The sequence below is a fragment of the Bufo bufo genome, chromosome 3 (genome assembly GCF_905171765.1).
Source record: "Bufo bufo chromosome 3, aBufBuf1.1, whole genome shotgun sequence".
NCBI classification, from domain to species: domain Eukaryota; kingdom Metazoa; phylum Chordata; class Amphibia; order Anura; family Bufonidae; genus Bufo; species Bufo bufo.
In genome coordinates this window covers 137482732-137501408 of record NC_053391.1, presented here as the reverse complement: position 1 = coordinate 137501408, position 18677 = coordinate 137482732, and the positions used below count along the sequence as shown (strand labels likewise).

The 18677-nt window shown below is 46.3% G+C and overlaps 1 protein-coding gene across 1 annotated transcript in view; it reads left to right on the top strand.

Annotated features, from left to right (window-relative positions):
- Positions 1-7312: 7312 nt before the first annotated feature.
- EIF2S3 (eukaryotic translation initiation factor 2 subunit gamma) overlaps positions 7313-18677 on the top strand; it is a 41937-nt gene continuing 30572 nt past the window's right edge. The window contains exons 1-3 of the mRNA XM_040423647.1: positions 7313-7442; positions 17395-17458; positions 17848-17975. Coding sequence (XP_040279581.1) covers positions 7374-7442; positions 17395-17458; positions 17848-17975 — 261 coding nt within the window. The 5' untranslated portion in view covers positions 7313-7373. The remainder of the gene's footprint in view (positions 7443-17394; positions 17459-17847; positions 17976-18677) is intronic.

Here is an 18677-nt window from a genome sequence, read left to right as displayed (position 1 = left end):
CCGGAGGAGTTTTGCGAGGCCACGGGAATTTCCAGTCAACGGAGGCTAAGGACCTGTATCCCGTGGTGGCAGCAGCGCATGTTTAGGGTAACCATTGGACAGGCCGTACTGTGGTCTAAATGACCAAGACCTCCCAGTCAGGTCCCCCTACCCAGGTCAAATTCTTCCCCCACGTCTCACAAATGGGGTCCGATCCACGTCCTGCAGGGATTGTCAGGGGCACTGGCCGGTCGCGGCACTAACACCCCACTGTTACCCTTCAGGACAGCAGCGTTGTCCACCTCCCAATTCATAGCGCATGCGCGTATACTGGCGGTCAATCTAGGTTTTGCCCCCCTCACGGTGTCAGGGCATTCGTTCAGGATTGGGGCAGCCTCGGCCGCTTCAGGAATCAGGTGCCAGCACACATTATCCGTAAGTTGGGCCGGTGGCGCTCGTCTTGTTACAGCCGTTATGTTCCGAACCCCGTTAGCGAGATTTCTTGTGCCTTTCAGAATTTGGCGTTGTAATACGTCAATGAACACGCTTTGTATTTTCATGCTCGGTTTTTGGCCTCTTTCAGGTGTACTCTCGACGGAAGCGGTTATGGCACAACTCAAGCCGCTAGTTCTGTTGGGGCGTACATTAGGGGGTAGGTTCTTTCACACATAGCCCCGACCACAAGTATTAAGGCCGATTAATTGGCCTGCATTTGTGGGAGGGGCGCCATGCCCTATATCTGGCACGCACCTTTCTCCAGAGGGGACGGACGGCAGCAGTGTTCCCCTCCCAGCCCGCCCTTTTCCTTTCACTCTCCCACAGGGTATGCCCTCTTTCAGGTGTACTCTCGACGGAAGCGGTTATGGCACAACTCAAGCCGCTAGTTCTGTTGGGGCGTACATTAGGGGGTAGGTTCTTTCACACATAGCCCCGACCACAAATCATAAAAACTACTTTTTGGGCGATTTGGATGATCTGAAAAACGAAACAAAGGTAACATCTGTGTCATGTCTTTGTGTCCCACTGAACTATGTGATCGGTTTAAAACCGGTCAGGTTGGTGACAGACTCCCTTTAAGCACAGGCAGAATTGATGGAGAAGTGGAATCTGATGGGGTCAACCTTTTTCCCGTATCTCCAGCTTGTGACATACGGTAGAAGCCTGGTCAAGGATCTGTCCAAAGAATGGGGATCAAATTAATTTGACTTGCCTCTGAAAGTTAAAACTAGACCGTCGATCTCACTTATTTACCAATCTCTTAGGGAACGGTTGGAGAGGATAGATCCTAGGACAATGTTCCAAAGGTGGGAGGCAGTCTTAGAGATCAAAGGAATACATAAACCTATATCCGCAGGGATAGAGGCTTTACATAAATCCATGCCAAACGAATACTGGCGGGAAACCCATTTAAAGATCTTACACCATGCTATTTACGGGTTTGACATCCCTAGATCCTGCTCAAATCAGGATAGGTTGACTGCATGCCCAAAATACCGAAGTCGGACTTGTTCCATGGACTATGGAGTTGCCGAAGATTGGGGATTATTGGAGTGACCTCAGTATCCTTATGAAAAAGTGCGGTGGAAAGGAGGCAGATATTACCTCTGCAATGGCAATATTGCATGTCCAGGTTATCAGAAATGATCAGTCAAATGATTATTTAACAACATCTATATTTCCATTGGGACATAAAATTCTATTAGCGGCCAAAAAGTGTTCACTGAAGTTATGGCTACAGCCACAGTTCCCTTCTGTCTCTATGGTTGTTGCACAGCTCAAACACATATTCCATCTAGAATGGCTTGAGGCATTGCAACAGAAGGAAGTATTAGGGAAAAAACTATATCTAACTTGGCGCAAGTTTATATTGAATTATATAGAGTGTCAGGAATACTTAAGAATTATGTCACCTTTTAAGTTGGCGTCATGGTATCTACTTGAAGATCTAAAGGATAACTTGGGGGTTCTGAAAGTGACTTAACCCTATAGATATATTTGGGAATTAAGAGACCAGTATTGGAGACTAGGCTGATGCAGGGGAAGAGGGGGAAAAGGGTGGGGGATAATTTTTCTATTGTTCATTTTTTGTTTGTACTGCATATTCAGGATACTGTTTGTACTGATGCATTGTACACATGATGCCTTTCATTTATATTCTGGACCATTAATAATATGCTATTATAAAATAAATAAATAAAAATTATGTTTAAAAAAAAAAAAAAAAGAAGCTCACCGAAAAGACCACCTCTTTGGGAAGAACACCACTCTAATTTGAAAAGCACAAATTCTTAAGATGACTTTGTTTGAAGAGATGCAGGAAGAAGAAATAAGGGATGACCAGTAACCAAACGGATAAAGTCATGAATGTGGTTGGGGCGGCAGTATTCTGTGCTGCCCTGTGGTATTTGGTTCTGCTGGGGCGGTATTATGTGCTGCACTGTGGTATTGCAGGCCCTGCCTACTTTTGTTGGGTAGGGAGATCTGATGGCTATTTGTTCTGTTAAATCTCCCTACCACTCACTGCGCACGCGCGGTGTCTGATCATCTGGAGCCAGCTGAGAGGTAAGGCGCAAGCGCATTAGGGGGCCCCTTCTCCCCAACTCTGGTGTGAAATTTCCCTACCCCGTCATTGTGCGCCTGCGCGGCACACCTCCTTCCAAAGCTGGGAACGTCATGTCCAGTGCGGCCGTGTCACAACAGGAAGTGACGAGGGTAGGGAAATTTCACGGGTAGGGAAATTTGTTAGAACACCGGACCCGGAGAACTCCGGCAGGCTGTTCTCTGCTGGAACAGCATGCAGGAGTCCCCCTGACTCAAGTGTAAAACTATCCTTAGTCCCCTGACAGCTGCTTGCTATTAGTGAATTAAAATCTTTATATTTAGGGTACAAGTAGACAGCGAGGTCGTGTGGTGCTTGGAACCTGGGTGCACTGCATTGCATTGCGTTCCAGCACCTCATGGCTCTATAGGTCGCAGCGAGCTCTGATTAAACTAATGATGACCGCACTCAGGGGCGTAGCTATAGGGGGTGCAGAGGTAGCAGTCGCTACCGGGCCTAGGAGCCTGAGGGGGCCCAAAGACTCTTGTGGTGCATAAGAAGACACCAGTATTATAGAAAGTGCATGCTGGTCAATTTACACCTCTGGCTCAAGGGGGTGCCGTTTTAATTTTTGCCTCGGGCAGCACGAAGGCCTTGTGCTTCCTGCCCCTGGCCACAAAGCACTGAGGGAAGGGGGGGCCCCAAGCTGAACTCTTGCACCAGGGCCCATGAGCCATTAGCTACGCCCCTGACCGCACTGTTCAGTGGATCTGTATTGATAATGGCTGTGTGGCACCTTAAATACCATGTGTTTTTCATTAGTTTAATTAGAGCCTGCTGCGGCAGTACTCAAACACAGGGTGACCGTATCACAAGCACCACACAACCACTCCATGTGGTTGTACCCTTAGCCCTCTTTCACACATGCTTGAATCACAGTCATGTGCTGTCCATGTTCTCCGCAGACAGCACAAGTTACACGTCAGTGGAAAAACTGCAGAGACATGCACTACTTTGGTCCATTATGTGGACCATACACGCCCATTGAAGGCTATGATGGGTCTAGAAAAACCACCAATAGAACCATACCTCCCAACCGTCCCAGATCTGGCAGGACAGTCCCTGATTTCGGTGGCTAGCCCGTGCTTCCAGAGCAGTTGAGGTGTGTCCCGCTCTCAGCTGTCTCTGTGTCCATAGGACGCAAAGACAGCTGATTGTAATGGTGAAGCAGAGAGACATCCGCTCCCCGCTTCACCATGCAACTCTGCCGCCAGTGCCCCACAGTAGCAGCATGATGCCCTCACAAATTGCACTGCTGGTCTGTGCTGGAGGAGCCGGGAATCAGCCTCTGTGCTCCTCCTCCACAGACCAGCAGCGCGATGGGTGACAGTACATCGTGCGGCTGCTGGGGAGTGTCGGCATCTGAGCTGTGAGCATTGGAGGAACTAGGTGAGTATTTACAGTTTTTTTTTTTTTTACTTCCTCTGAAAGGAGCACATATCTGTCGTAACCACTGTGAGGGTGCATATGTCTGGGCACATATTTATTTACAAACCGGATTCCAAAAAAGTTGGGACACTAAACAAATTGTGAATAAAAACTGAATGCAATGATGTGCAGATGGCAAATGTCAATATTTTTTTTGTAATAGAACGTAGATGACAGATCAAACGTTTAATCCGAGTAAATGTATAATTTTAAAGGAAAAATACGTTGATTCCAATTTTCACGGTGTCAAAAAATCCCCAAAAAGTTGGGACAAGTAGCAATAAGAGGCTGGAAAAAGTAAATTTGAGCATAATGAAGAGCTGGAAGACCAATTAACACTAATTAGGTCAATTGGCAACATGATTGGGTATAAAAAGAGCTTCTCAGAGTGGCAGTGTCTCTCAGAAGCCAAGATGGGTAGAGGATCACCAATTCCCACAATGTTGCGCAGAAAGATAGTGGAGCAATATCAGAAAGGTGTTACCCAGCGAAAAATTGCAAAGACTTTGCATCTATCATCATCAATCTGGAACAATCTCTGTGCGTAAGGGTCAAGGCCGTAAAACCATACTAGATGCCCGTGATCTCCGGGCCCTTAAACGACACTGCACCACAAACAGGAATGCTACTGTAAAGGAAATCACAGAATGGGCTCAGGAATACTTCCAGAAACCATTGTCAGTGAACACAATCCACCGTGCCATCCACCGTTGCCAGCTGAAACTCTACAGTGCAAAGAAGAAGCCATTTCTAAGCAAGATCCACAAGCTGAGGCGTTTTCACTGGGCCAGGGATCATTTAAAATGGAGTGTGGCAAAATGGAAGACTGTTCTGTGGTCAGACGAGTCACGATTCGAAGTTCTTTTTGGAAATCTGGGACGCCATGTCATCCGGACCAAAGAGGACAAGGACAACCCAAGTTGTTATCAACGCTCAGTTCAGAAGCCTGCATCTCTGATGGTATGGGGTTGCATGAGTGCGTGTGGCATGGGCAGCTTGCATGTCTGGAAAGGCACCATCAATGCAGAAAAATATATTCAGGTTCTAGAACAACATATGCTCCCATCCAGACGTCATCTCTTTCAGGGAAGACCCTGCATTTTTCAACAAGATAATGCCAGACCACATTCTGCATCAATCACAACATCATGGCTGCGTAGGAGAAGGATCCGGGTACTGAAATGGCCAGTCTGCAGTCCAGATCTTTCACCTATAGAGAACATTTGGCGCATCATAAAGAGGAAGGTGCAACAAAGAAGGCCCAAGACGATTGAACAGTTAGAGGCCTGTATTAGACAAGAATGGGAGAGCATTCCTATTTCTAAACTTGAGAAACTGGTCTCCTCGGTCCCCAGACGTCTGTTGAGTGTTGTAAGAAGAAGGGGAGATGCCACACAGTGGTGAAAATGGCCTTGTCCCAACTTTTTGGGGGATTTGTTGACACCATGAAATTCTGATTCAACATATTTTTCCCTTAAAATGGTACATTTTCTCAGTTTAAACTTTTGTTCCGTGATTTATGTTCTATTCTGAATAAAATATTAGAAGTTGGTACCTCCACATCATTGCATTCAGTTTTTATTCACGATTTGTATAGTGTCCCAACTTTTTTGGAATCCGGTTTGTATTATACTCGCCTATCTAGCGCTGCTTTATTCCGTAGCGCTTTACCAACATTAGCATCACTCTGTCTTCAATGGGGCTCACAATCTAAATGCCCTATCAGTATCTCTTTGGAGTGTTGGAGGTACCCGGAGGAAACCCATGCAAACATGAGAAGAACATAAAAACATACAAACTTCATGCAGATGTTGTCCTTGGTCAGATTCGAACCTAGGACCCCAGCGCTGCAAGGCACCAGTGCTAACCACCATGCTGCCCATATATCTGTTGTAACCACTGTGAGGGGGCACATCTGGACATTACTGTGAGGGGCACAATGTGGGCATTACTACTGGGAAGGGGCACAATGTGAGCATTACTACTGTGAAGGGGGCATGCGCAGCTGCCCTCCATTCATTTTCTATGAGGCCGGCGAAAATAACTGAGCGCTGGCTCGGCTATTTCCGTCGGCCCCATAGAAATGATTGGGAGCGGGGGCCGCGCATGCGCAGTACTCTCCCATTCACTTCTATGGGGAGCCGGCTTGGTGGTGGCTGGAAAGGAGTCCTCCAGCCACCACCTTGCGGGGCTCCGTTCTCTAGATAGGTGCGGGTCCCGGGGGCATATCCTAGGGATATGCCCCATTGTCTATGATGAGATCAACCCTTTAAGGGGACTGGGTGTGTATAATTATGATTTGGGCGGAGTTAGAGGTGTGGCGCACATAGCACGCTGCGCATATTGTCCCTCTTTCTGTTTTTCAAAAGTTGGGAGGTATGGAAAGAACACAGTTGGCATCCGGGTTGTATCATAGCAGATACTTGGGAAATCATTTTCAGCCTAGCAGTGCACATGGAATAAGGATGACGCAGGGAGGACCAAACACGGACCCTTCATGGACATCTTGACAGATAAACCACTGACCATCTTGTAGCGGATGTCATCACGGAGACAGAAGAAGTGTGAAAGAGGCCTTACTGTACATCCAGAGACTAGAAACCCCCTCCAGGACCAGACTGAAATGTGAGCTGGACTACAGCATGGTAACTAATCATGGAAGCAGCCCCTGTAACAGTTTCCATTCACTGACAGCAAGCAAATATCCTACTAAAGTGTAAGAACACAAAGTCAGAAAGTTGCTGCATTTTCATTATCTATTAAGATATCCAGGAAACACTGGCCAACCTTTTGGGTATTTTGGTAGTGGATCAAAGCAAAAACTGATTTCTGCAGCCAGACCAATGGGGGCACAACATGGCAATATCTCATAAAGTTAATATAATACTACATGAATATTAAATATATAAAGGAGAAAGTCTGGGTTAGTGCTCTTTATGAGGTTTCCATGTGTTTTCACAACGGCTGACAACTTTTTATTTTATTTAGACCCATGAATAAAGAACTCTAGCTGAGTGGTAGGATTGCATCATCTGTGGTGTGCAGCTGAAGCCAGGGTGTAGGCTTTAGGGCTGAGCACGAACTACTTCCGGGTCACAACCCCCGCAGACCACTCAGCTGTGAGAGAGAGCAGAGCCGAATGAATGACTACACAACCCGCACGGCGCTTAAAGGGTGCAATCTCTATCTACACGCCTCTTGTCCGTGACGTCACGGTTGGTCCACCAATCACTTGTTCAACCACTGCCCGGAAAAAGGCGTTTCTGCAAAGTCAAGACGAGGCGTGGAACGCAGCTGGTACCGGAAGTGACTTCAGTGAGAATTCTGGGATTGGCAGTAGTCTGCTAGTGACTTCCTCTTTAGCAAGATGGCGGGCGACGAGCCGGGAGTGACTCTGGGGCAGCCTCACTTGTCTAAGCAAGACCTGACTTCTCTGGTGAGCTTCTGTGTATTTGCGGCCTTCTGCTGCCGGAAGAGACTGGAGAGCCGCTGCCCGAGCCTCATCCACCGAGCCGGGGGTGTGCTGAGAACACATGACTGCACCATGCCGGCTGCTGCGTACCTGCTCGTACCTCGTGTGCTGCCGGCATCTGCAGCACAGGCTCAGCCACGTCCACCATGTCTGGCTCTTCTGAGAGCTAGTCATTCTGTGGTCTATGGGTGAGCAGAGCAGGGGCTCAGGTCTGCATCTAGGTGGCCTATGGGTGACCAGGGGCTCAGATCTGCATCTAGGTGGCCTATGGGTGAGCAGAGCAGGGGCTCAGGTCTGTATCTAGGTGGTCTATGGGTGAGCAGAGCAAGGGCTCAGGTCTGCATCTAGGTGGCCTATGGGTGACCAGGGGCTCAGATCTGCATCTAGGTGGCCTATGGGTGAGCAGAGCAGGGGCTCAGGTCTGTATCTAGGTGGCCTATGGGTGAGCAGAGCAGGGGCTCAGATCTGCATCTAGGTGGTCTATGGGTGAGCAGAGCAGGGGCTCAGATCTGCATCTAGCTGGCCTATGGGTGAGCAGAGGCTCAGATCTGCATCTAGATGGCCTATGGGTGAGCAGAGCAGGGGCTCAGATCTGCATCTAGCTGGCCTATGGGTGAGCAGAGCAGGGGCTCAGGTCTGCATCTAGATGGCCTATTGGGTGAGCAGAGCAGGGGCTCAGGTCTGCATCTAGGTTGTCCTATGGGTGAGCAGGGGCTCAGATCTGCATCTAGGTTGTCCTATGGGTGAGCACGGGCTCAGATCTGCATCTAGGTGGCCTATGGGTGATCAGAGCAGGGGCTCAGATCTGCATCTAGCTGGCCTATGGGTGATCAGAGCAGGGGCTCAGATCTGCATCTAGCTGGCCTATGGGTGATCAGAGCAGGGGCTCAGATCTGCATCTAGCTGGCCTATGGGTGATCAGAGCAGGGGCTCAGATCTGCATCTAGCTGGCCTATGGGTGATCAGAGCAGGGGCTCAGATCTGCATCTAGCTGGCCTGTGGGTGATCAGAGCAGGGGCTCAGATCTGCATCTAGCTGGCCTGTGGGTGATCAGAGCAGGGGCTCAGATCTGCATCTAGCTGGCCTATGGGTGATCAGAGCAGGGGCTCAGATCTGCATCTAGCTGGCCTATGGGTGATCAGAGCAGGGGCTCAGATCTGCATCTAGCTGGCCTATGGGTGATCAGAGCAGGGGCTCAGATCTGCATCTAGCTGGCCTATGGGTGATCAGAGCAGGGGCTCAGATCTGCATCTAGCTGGCCTATGGGTGATCAGAGCAGGGGCTCAGATCTGCATCTAGCTGGCCTATGGGTGATCAGAGCAGGGGCTCAGATCTGCATCTAGCTGGCCTATGGGTGATCAGAGCAGGGGCTCAGATCTGCATCTAGCTGGCCTATGGGTGATCAGAGCAGGGGCTCAGATCTGCATCTAGCTGGCCTATGGGTGATCAGAGCAGGGGCTCAGATCTGCATCTAGCTGGCCTATGGGTGATCAGAGCAGGGGCTCAGATCTGCATCTAGCTGGCCTATGGGTGATCAGAGCAGGGGCTCAGATCTGCATCTAGCTGGCCTATGGGTGATCAGAGCAGGGGCTCAGATCTGCATCTAGCTGGCCTATGGGTGATCAGAGCAGGGGCTCAGATCTGCATCTAGCTGGCCTATGGGTGATCAGAGCAGGGGCTCAGTTCTGCATCTAGGTGGCCTATGGGTGAGCAGGGGCTCAGTTCTGCATCTAGGTGGCCTATGGGTGAGCAGAGCAGGGGCTCGGATCTGACACCTAGGTGGCCTGTAGGTGAGCAGAGCAAGGGGTTCAGGTCTGGCACCTAGGTGGGCACAGGGGCTTGGATCTGCCAGCAGGTCACCTGATAACTGTTGACGCTCCTCCCCAGGAATACGCTTCTGTGTATGGGCTTCTTATGAACGCGATCCCTGCGGTCAGGCATGGAATACATGGAGCGTATACTGCTGCGCCACTGTAAATAGTGGGTAATAAGGAATTTCTTAATTGAAGGCATTTGCAAATTCCATAAAAATTTCTGCCCATAATAGCACAGCATGCAGAGATATATACCGTATTTCCAGTCATGTGATGGAATTCTGATGGACCCCTCGTGCCAGACTGCTGGAAGTCCCCTTGTTTTGCTACTATGATAAGAACAGCTCTGCATGAACTGCTGGAAGCCGGAAACTCAACAGATCCGATATTGATCACCTGTCCTGGATTTGTCCCATATCAAAAACCAGCTCCCCCCCCCCTCCCCATCAGACCACATTGATGGCATCAGTGATCACTTGTTTCAATGTGGATCGGACCAGACTGTCATAATGGGCTGGTTCCCCCCACTTCAGATGAACAAAAAAAAAACAATCATCATATCTCGGCATAAACGTCTTCCAGCTTTATAATTCCGTCATGTACACCATAATCCAGGCAGCTTTTCATCTTCTATCAATGCCTGTGATAAACCATTGCCTGTCTTCTGGTGTACATGAAGGAATAATGGAGCTGGAAGACGATTCTGCGGACGTCGGGTGATTACTTATAATCGGGTCTGTCCCTTGTGCAGGACGTGTTCTCCACTCTCCACAAACGTAGGAAGGACTGCAGCACTCCCAGGTCTCCAAGCATCGCTGAAAAAGACCACGTAAGGTCGAAACGTCGCACTATTTGGTGAATAAATCTGAATTGCTTGAAGACCTGGGAGTGCTGCAGTCTGTCATACGTTTGTGAAGTTTGGGGGTACTGCGGACTGGTACCCATCACTGCTGGCACCACCACAATACTGGCTGAAGGAACGGACCCGTAATTGCTGCTGCTACGACCCTCTTCGTCTTATGATATACTCACAGACGGCACACGTCCTCATTTATTTTTGTGTGTGTATTCACATCAGTGTTTTAGCACGGTCTGTGGTTTTACCATGGAAGCATGCCATATTGTCTGGGTTTATGGATCTATCCCGCCCATTAGTCTATGAAAAAAACCGCAGGGCAACATGGATGCCATTTGTGTTTCACGGTCCATTAAGTGTTTCGAAAATTTTCAGCTGTGCAGTATTCGCGGAACACAGATAACACATGGAGAGCAAAAAAAGGACACGTGGATTCTTCACAGATGAATCTCTGACCATCTTATCATGGACATGTGAATGAGGCCTAACTCGGGCATTCGGTGCAGGTGTGAACAGAGCCTTGGCCTTGAATGAATTACCAGTGGAGGATCAAGCTCTGGGACAGTCGCTGATTCTAAAAATGGGACTTTCTTCTGGTCCTTCTTTCTGCGATGAAGTGGACCGCACAACCCTGTGGGGAAATATGACAATGGGCAAGTGAGAATACAAAGCTGTTTCCCGCTCTGCCGAGCACAATATTAGACCGTTGTCCTGCAACCACCAGCTGGGATGTCATTGTTTTTACATTACGGTCTAAAGTTGTTGTTTTTTTTGTTTTATGCAAGCCAACACAGCAGGCAATTATTGGGAACAGACCATTCCTTCAGAATTGCTTGCTCATCACATTTACGTGCAGCAATCATCTCGCCTGTATGGGACCAGTGATCGCCCCTGTGGTCGCTCATCCTCATGGACAATAAGTATTTCTGGGCAGCAGATTGCTGTTTAGACAAAATGATCTGATGGGCAGGAACAATGATTTAGGTGTCTGCATCAGCGATGCCATCACTTGATGAATGAGCGTTTCGTTCATGCATCGGGCGATTGGCAGCCCCTTTACACAGGGCAGTTATCAGGAATTAGTTTTCCTAGAAGTACTTAGTCCCAATAATTGCTCCAACTGTTGGCCCATATAAAAGTTCACACCATCTTTTTACCATACATTTGAGGCACACATGCAACTGCATGGCTACAGCATTTGGTTCTACAGTCAGATCCATAAATATTGGGACATCAACACAATTCTAACATTTTTGGCTCTATACACCACCACAATGGATTTGAAATGAAACGAACAAGAAGTGCTGTAACTGCAGACTGTCAGCTTTAATTTGAGGGTATTTACATCCAAATTAGGTAAACGGTGTAGGAATTACAACAGTTTGCATATGTGCCTCCCACTTGTTAAGGAACCAAAAGTAATGGGACAGAATAATAATCATAAATCAAACTTTCACTTTTTAATACTTGGTTGCAAATTCTTTGCAGTCAATTACAGCCTGAAGTCTGGAACGCATAGACATCACCAGGCGCTGGGTTTCATCCCTGGTGATGCTCTGCCAGGCTTCTACTGCAACTGTCTTCAGTTCCTGCTTGTTCTTGGGGCATTTTCCCTTCAGTTTTGTCTTCAGCAAGTGAAATGCATGCTCAATCGGATTCAGGTCATGTGATTGACTTGGCCATTGCATAACTTTCCATTTCTTTCCCTTAGGGCTCATTCAGACGGTCGTATGCTATCCGCAAAAATGCAGATCCGTTTTGCGGATTAGATGCTGACCCATTCACTTCTATGGGGCCCTTTTCTATTCCACGGTTCTGCAAAACAAATGAAACATGTCCTATACTTGTCTGTGAAAATCAGGACATGGCCCCATTGAAGTCTATGGGTCCGCAAAAATACTGAATGCTATCCGTTTTTTGCGGACAGCATACAGACGTCTGAATGAGCTCTTAAAAAACTCTTTGGTTGCTTTTGCAGTATGCTTTGGGTCATTGTCCATCTGCACTGTGAAGCGCTGTCCAATGAGTTCTGAAGCATTTAGCTGAATATGAACAGATAATATTGCCCGAAACACTTCAGAAGTCATCCTGCTGCTTTTGTCAGCAGTCACATCATCAATAAATACAAGAGAACCAGTTCCATTGGCAGCCATACATGCACACGCCATGACACTACCACCACCATGCTTCACTGATGAGGTGGTATGCTTAGGATCATGAGCAGTTCCTTTCCTTCTCCTTACTCTTCTCTTCCCATCACTCTAGTACAAGTTAAAGGGTTTCTACCACCTCATTTGGACCTAATTAGCTGTCAGACACTAGCGATCTGCTAGTGTCTGCTCTACCTAACCATGCTATTCTAAGACCTTTGTGTGCAGCCGTTACACTAAAAAACCAACTTTTATTGCTATGCAAATGAGCCTCTAGGTGCTATGGGGGCATCTTTTCAGTACCTAGAGGCTCCGTCTACTCACTCTGTATTCCGGCCCGCTCGTCCCTCCAGCCCGCCCATCTCTAGATTGCCAGCCTCCATCTCATCCATCGGCCTTATTCTCGCGCCTGCGCCGTGTGCGTCTGTATTCGGCGCAGGCGCAGTGACTGTCTGACCGGCCGGGCGTCGTCTGTTCGGGAGCGTCAGTCACTGCTCCTGTGCCGAATACAGACGCACACGGCGCAGGAGCGAGAATAAGGCTGATGGATGAGATGGAGGCTGGCAATCTAGAGATGGGCGGGCTGGAGGGACGAGCGGGCCGGAATACAGGGTGAGTAGACGGAGCCTCTAGGTGCTGAAAAGATGCCCCCATAGCACCTAGAGGCTCATTTGCATAGCAATAAAAGTTGGTTTTTTAGTGTAACGGCTGCACACAAAGGTCTTAGAATAGCATGGTTAGGTAGAGCAGACACTAGCAGATCGCTAGTGTCTGACAGCTAATTAGGTCCAAATGAGGTGGTAGAAACCCTTTAATCTTGGCCTCATCTGTCCATAGGATGTTGTTCCAGAACTGTGAAGGCTTTTTTAGATGTTGTTTGGGGAAACTCTAATCTGGCCTTCCTGTTTTTGAGGCTCACCAATGGTTTACATCTTGTGGTGAACCCTCTGTATTCACTCTGGTGACGTCTTCTCTTGATTCTTGACTTTGACACACATACACCTACCTCCTGGAGAGTGTTCTTGATCTGGCCAACTGTTGTGAAGGGTGTTTTCTTCACCAGGGAAAGAATTATTTCGTCATCCACCACAGTTGTTTTCCGTGGTCTTCTGGTGTTGCTGAGCTCACCGGTGCGTTCCTTCTTTTTAAGAATGTTCCAAACAGTTGTTTTGGCCACGCCTAATGTTTTTGCTATCTCTCTTATGGGTTTGTGTTTTTTCAGCCTAATGATGGCTTGCTTCACTGATAGTGACAGCTCTTTGGATCTCCTCTGGAAAGTTGACAGCAACACATTCCAAATGCAAATAGCACACTTGAAATGAACTCTGGACCTTTTATCTGCTCATTGTAATTGGGATAATGAGGGAATAACACACATCTGGCCATGAAACAGCTGAGAAGCCAATTGTCCCATTACTTTTGGTCCCTTAGCAAGTGGGAGGCACATATGCAAACTGTTGTAATTCCTACACCGTTCACCTGATTTGGATGTAAATACCCTCAAATTAAAGCTGACAGTCTGCAGTTAAAGCACATCTTGTCCGTTTCATTTCAAATCCATTGTGGTGGTGTATAGAGCCAAAAATGTTAGATTTTGTGTCGATGTCCCAATATTTATGGACCTGACTGTATTGCCATCATTTTGACCAGATGAAAAAACGGCTTCAGTCTTCTGCCTTGTCAAAAACAGTCTACAAACGTGCTGTTTATCCTTTTTACAATGGACATAGAGCAGGAGCAGAAAAATGAAAATAATGCGATTGCTGGATCCATCCTGTGATGCAATTGCGCCAGACGGACCCCACTGACTTATGGGCCCTTTGCGTTTCCGTCTTGCGGTCTGTCATTTTGAGGGGAAGAGTAGTGCAGCTCTCTGATGGAAATGTGAACAGATCCTTAGGCAAATTTCACACAAGTGTTTTCAGTCTGTGAAATAGGCTTCAGGTGAATGCGGTATTTCCCGGACTGGAGCTGCTTATAATTTATAATGCTGTGTACTGAATTGCACCACACATAATGTTGTCAGTACAGTTCAGTACACCCCAGGTCGAGCAGGAACACGCAGCATTAGAAGTCAGGAGAAGTGCTCATTCTGCTGTCACATGGAGTGTATGTCAGAGACTGAATGTGCTCGTGTGAAATTGGCTCAAGGCTGGAGTACTTGGAGCAGTAAAGGCTGTTTCACACGAGCGCATCCATTGCGGGAATCGTGCTCCGTGTGTGATCCTCTGCCTCTGGACTTGCAGGAGCGCACGGCATTATCATGATTTATAATGCTATGTGCCTCTGCTTGACCTTATTTCTACAGAATCATACTGACAGCTTTATGTCACTATGATTCTGGAAAAAAGGCCATGCAGAGACACATAGCATTATACATCATGATGATGCCGTGCGCTCCTGCAAGTCCAGAGCAGAGGCTCACACTCATACACGGAGTGTGATTCCCGCAATGGACTCGCTCGTGTGAAACAGCCCTTAGTGTTGCAATCTGAGTTTACTGATCTAATCGCTACATAGTAATGATTGTATTCTGTACAGAGTGGTGATTAGTTAATTTCTTCTGTATGAAGCACTAGTCGCAAGACGAGCTGCATAAAGTGCTGTCTAGAAGTATCCCATTGGTGCCACTAGTACTCCTAATTTTGGGATAGTATAAATGTGGCGGCCGTTTGCGTGTGATGATGGAAAGTGGACTATACATAATCATTCTGTGCATACTCTTTATAATGTCACTGGGGCAGAATACATTTCTGGATGTCTGTATGGTACCATGTTTGATCTATACAGGTTCTGGATCCATGTCCTTCTTTATGGATTCCAGAAGATGTTCCATACTGGTACTATATGAATTCCATGTGTATTCTGTTTCGAAACCTGCTCTTCTGGCCAGCAGTTTATATGATGGAAGTGGCACCAGTATGGCAGTATTTACATGGCTCTATATACACAGATGTAACTTTTAGTCTCCATTGACTTCTATAGGAAAAATCTTCATTCATGTTGCATCCAAAGGAGCGCAGATTATTAATGTTCCTGAATCTTCTGTATAGCTTGTTGTGACCATGCTGACACCAGTCTTTTCATTTCCGTCGAGCCTGAGCCACATTGTTGGGCCTAGGTGTGACATTTTCTGTGACCTGTAATCTATGAATAGCGTTCCCCTTGTCAGCTGGTCACTTCTCACTGGAGGCTGCTTGTTAGTGATGTCTATTATATATAGTGGTTTTAAATCCACATTACGTGAGATTACATGTGGTACACTATGAAAAATACTTGAAACTCATGACTCCCCTCCCCCCCCCCCCCCCCCCCGCAAATTAGTAAAAACTCTGGGGGAGATTTAGGCTCCATTCACACGTCCGCATTCGTTCCGCAATTTTGCGGAACGGGTCCGGACCCATTCATTTTTTATGGGGATGGAATGGATGCGGACAGCAGTGTGGACAAGAATAGGCATTTCTATAGGGGTGCTGGGCGGGTGTGTTGCAGATCCGCAATTTGAGGGTCCGCAACTCACCACGGACGTGTGAATGGAGCCTTATTAAAATCGATGTAAAGGAAAACTGACTTTCAGGGCTACTTCCGCTAAGCCCCCCACACTTTTCTAAAGGGCGCTGAGAATGGTAATCCTTGAGCAATAATTTGCCACTTTTGTACATCAAAAAACAGGGATCCACTTTTGTAAATGAGCACGAAAGTCAGGGCAAGTAGGGTCTCCTTTACAATGAATGCAGCATCACTTAGTCAACCCTGAAGTAAGAAGGAGATGTTATCATAGCGGGAGATCCTCATTCTGGACTTCCCTCTGAGCCACAATGTAGCGCCATTCTGTGACAGCAGCTGTCGTATTGTGAATGGCCGCCATGGAATATTACATCAGCTGATGACAGTCCCTGGAAGAATCCTATGTAACCTTCATCAGGTTCTGTGTGTAAAAAGGGCTATTGCCAAAGGTCAATGTTCTGATTGGAGAACTCTGCAACAAAGTGAGATTGTGTGTGTGTGTGTGTATATATATATATATATATATATATATATATATATATATATATATATATATATATTACAGACCAAAAGTTTGGACACACCTTCTCATTCAAAGTGTTTTCTTTATTTTTTTCATTACTATGAAGGCATCAAAACTATGAATTAACACATGTGGAATTATATACATAACAAACAAGTGTGAAACAACTGAAAATGTCATATTCTAGGTTCTTCAAAGTAGCCACCTTTTTGCTTAGATTACTGCTTTGCACACTCTTGGCATTCTCTTGATGAGCTTCAAGAGGTAGTCCCCTGAAATGGTTTTCACTTCACAGGTGTGCCCTGTCAGGTTTAATAAGTGGGATTTCTTGCCTTATAAATGGGGTTGGGACCATCAGTTGCGTTGAGGAGAAGTCAGGTGGATACACAGCTGATAGTCCTACTGAATAGACTGTTAGAATTTGTATTATGGCAAGAAAAAAGCAGCTAAGTAAAGAAAAACGAGTGGCCATCATTACTTTAAGAAATGAAGGTCAGTCAGTCAGCCGAAAAATTGGGAAAACTTAGAAAGTAAGGGCTATTTGACCATGAAGGAGAGTGATGGGGTGCTGCGCCAGATGACCTGGCCTCCACAGTCACCGGACCTGAACCCAATCGAGATGGTTTGGGGTGAGCTGGACCGCAGAGTGAAGGCAAAAGGGCCAACAAGTGCTAAGCATCTCTGGGAACTCCTTCAAGACTGTTGGAAGACCATTTCAGGGGACTACCTCTTGAAGCTCATCAAGAGAATGCCAAGAGTGTGCAAAGCCGTAATCAAAGCAAAAGGTGGCTACTTTGAAGAACCTAGAATATGACATATTTTTAGTTGTTTCACACTTGTTATGTATATAATTCCACATGTGTTAATTCATAGTTTTGATGCCTTCATAGTCATGAAAATAAAGAAAACTCTTTGAATGAGAAGGTGTGTCCAAACTTTTGGTCTGTAATATATATATATATATATATATATATATATATATATATATATATATATATATATATATATATATATATATATAATTTCCTTTTTATAATGTGTACTGTTTGTCCTTTTTTTTTTACAGGATGTCTCCAAGTTGACTCCCCTTTCACCAGAAATTATCAGCAGACAAGCCACAATTAATATAGGTAATATAACTATACAACACTAAGTCCAATGTATTTAGATATTAGGCTGGTCTTTGTTCTGAATGAATTTCTGAACTTTTGTTCCTCCCTTTTGTCCTGTGGCCCGATGGAGGATATTTATCAGAAGTGGTGTAAAAGAAAACGGGCTTAGTTGTCCATAGCAACCAATCAGATTCCCCCTGGTTTTTCAGCGCTCCTTTGGAAAATGAAAGGTGGAGTCTGGTTGCTATGGGCAACTACACCAGTTTTCTTTTATACCACTTTTGTTAAATCCCCATATGGCTATAGTTTATAACTGCATTAGAACCACATACTGTGATGGTTTTTATTCGTATGCAGAACATTTTATGTTTTTGACCTTTCATTAGCAGTCAGTTCTTCTGTTCTAGGTACCATTGGTCATGTAGCCCATGGCAAATCTACCGTAGTAAAAGCAATTTCTGGTGTGCACACTGTCCGATTTAAGAACGAACTTGAGAGAAATATCACCATCAAGCTGGGATATGCCAATGCTAAGGTGAGTTTATCTTGATTACCTATATGTACTATCATTCTATTTATCTTGCATTCACAAGACCTGATAGCTGCCAAATTATGAAATATTCTGTATTATTGGACAGGCATAGAAAATACTGTATTATGCTTATGAGGGTAGAAGGTTTTGAGGAAGGCGAACCAGACGGGTTGTCCCACCATTCAAGGGAGTCTGTCACCATGATCTTGGACTATCATCTGCAGTACTATATGAACTGCAGATAAGGAGTCCAGATTACCATCTTTTACTTTCCTATCGCCCCTTGTTCTCCCACTGTCAGCAATCAAAGTTGCGCTAAAATGCAGTCTGGACTATTATGCTGTGCCAACATAATGGAGAAGGCTCCTGCTCGTGCACAGCAGTCCTGACAGTGTATTTCAGTGCAGCTCTGAGTGCTGACAGCAGGTGAAGTAGGAAAATAAAAATGGTGATCTGGACTCCATATCTGCAGTACTACTCATGTAGTAAAAATGATAATGGTCCAGAATCGTGCTGACAGAATTCCTTTAATGCCGTTATTGTACAAAGTATAGGTTTTAGGGATAGGAGATAAATAGATTGCTCGGACCTCTCACAAACCGAGCGTCTCCAAGTCTCCTCTCTGAATGGCGCAGTAGTGTGCATGTTGGTCCTCTGTCCAATTCACTTGTATTGGACTGATGTAGACATACATTACATACAAAA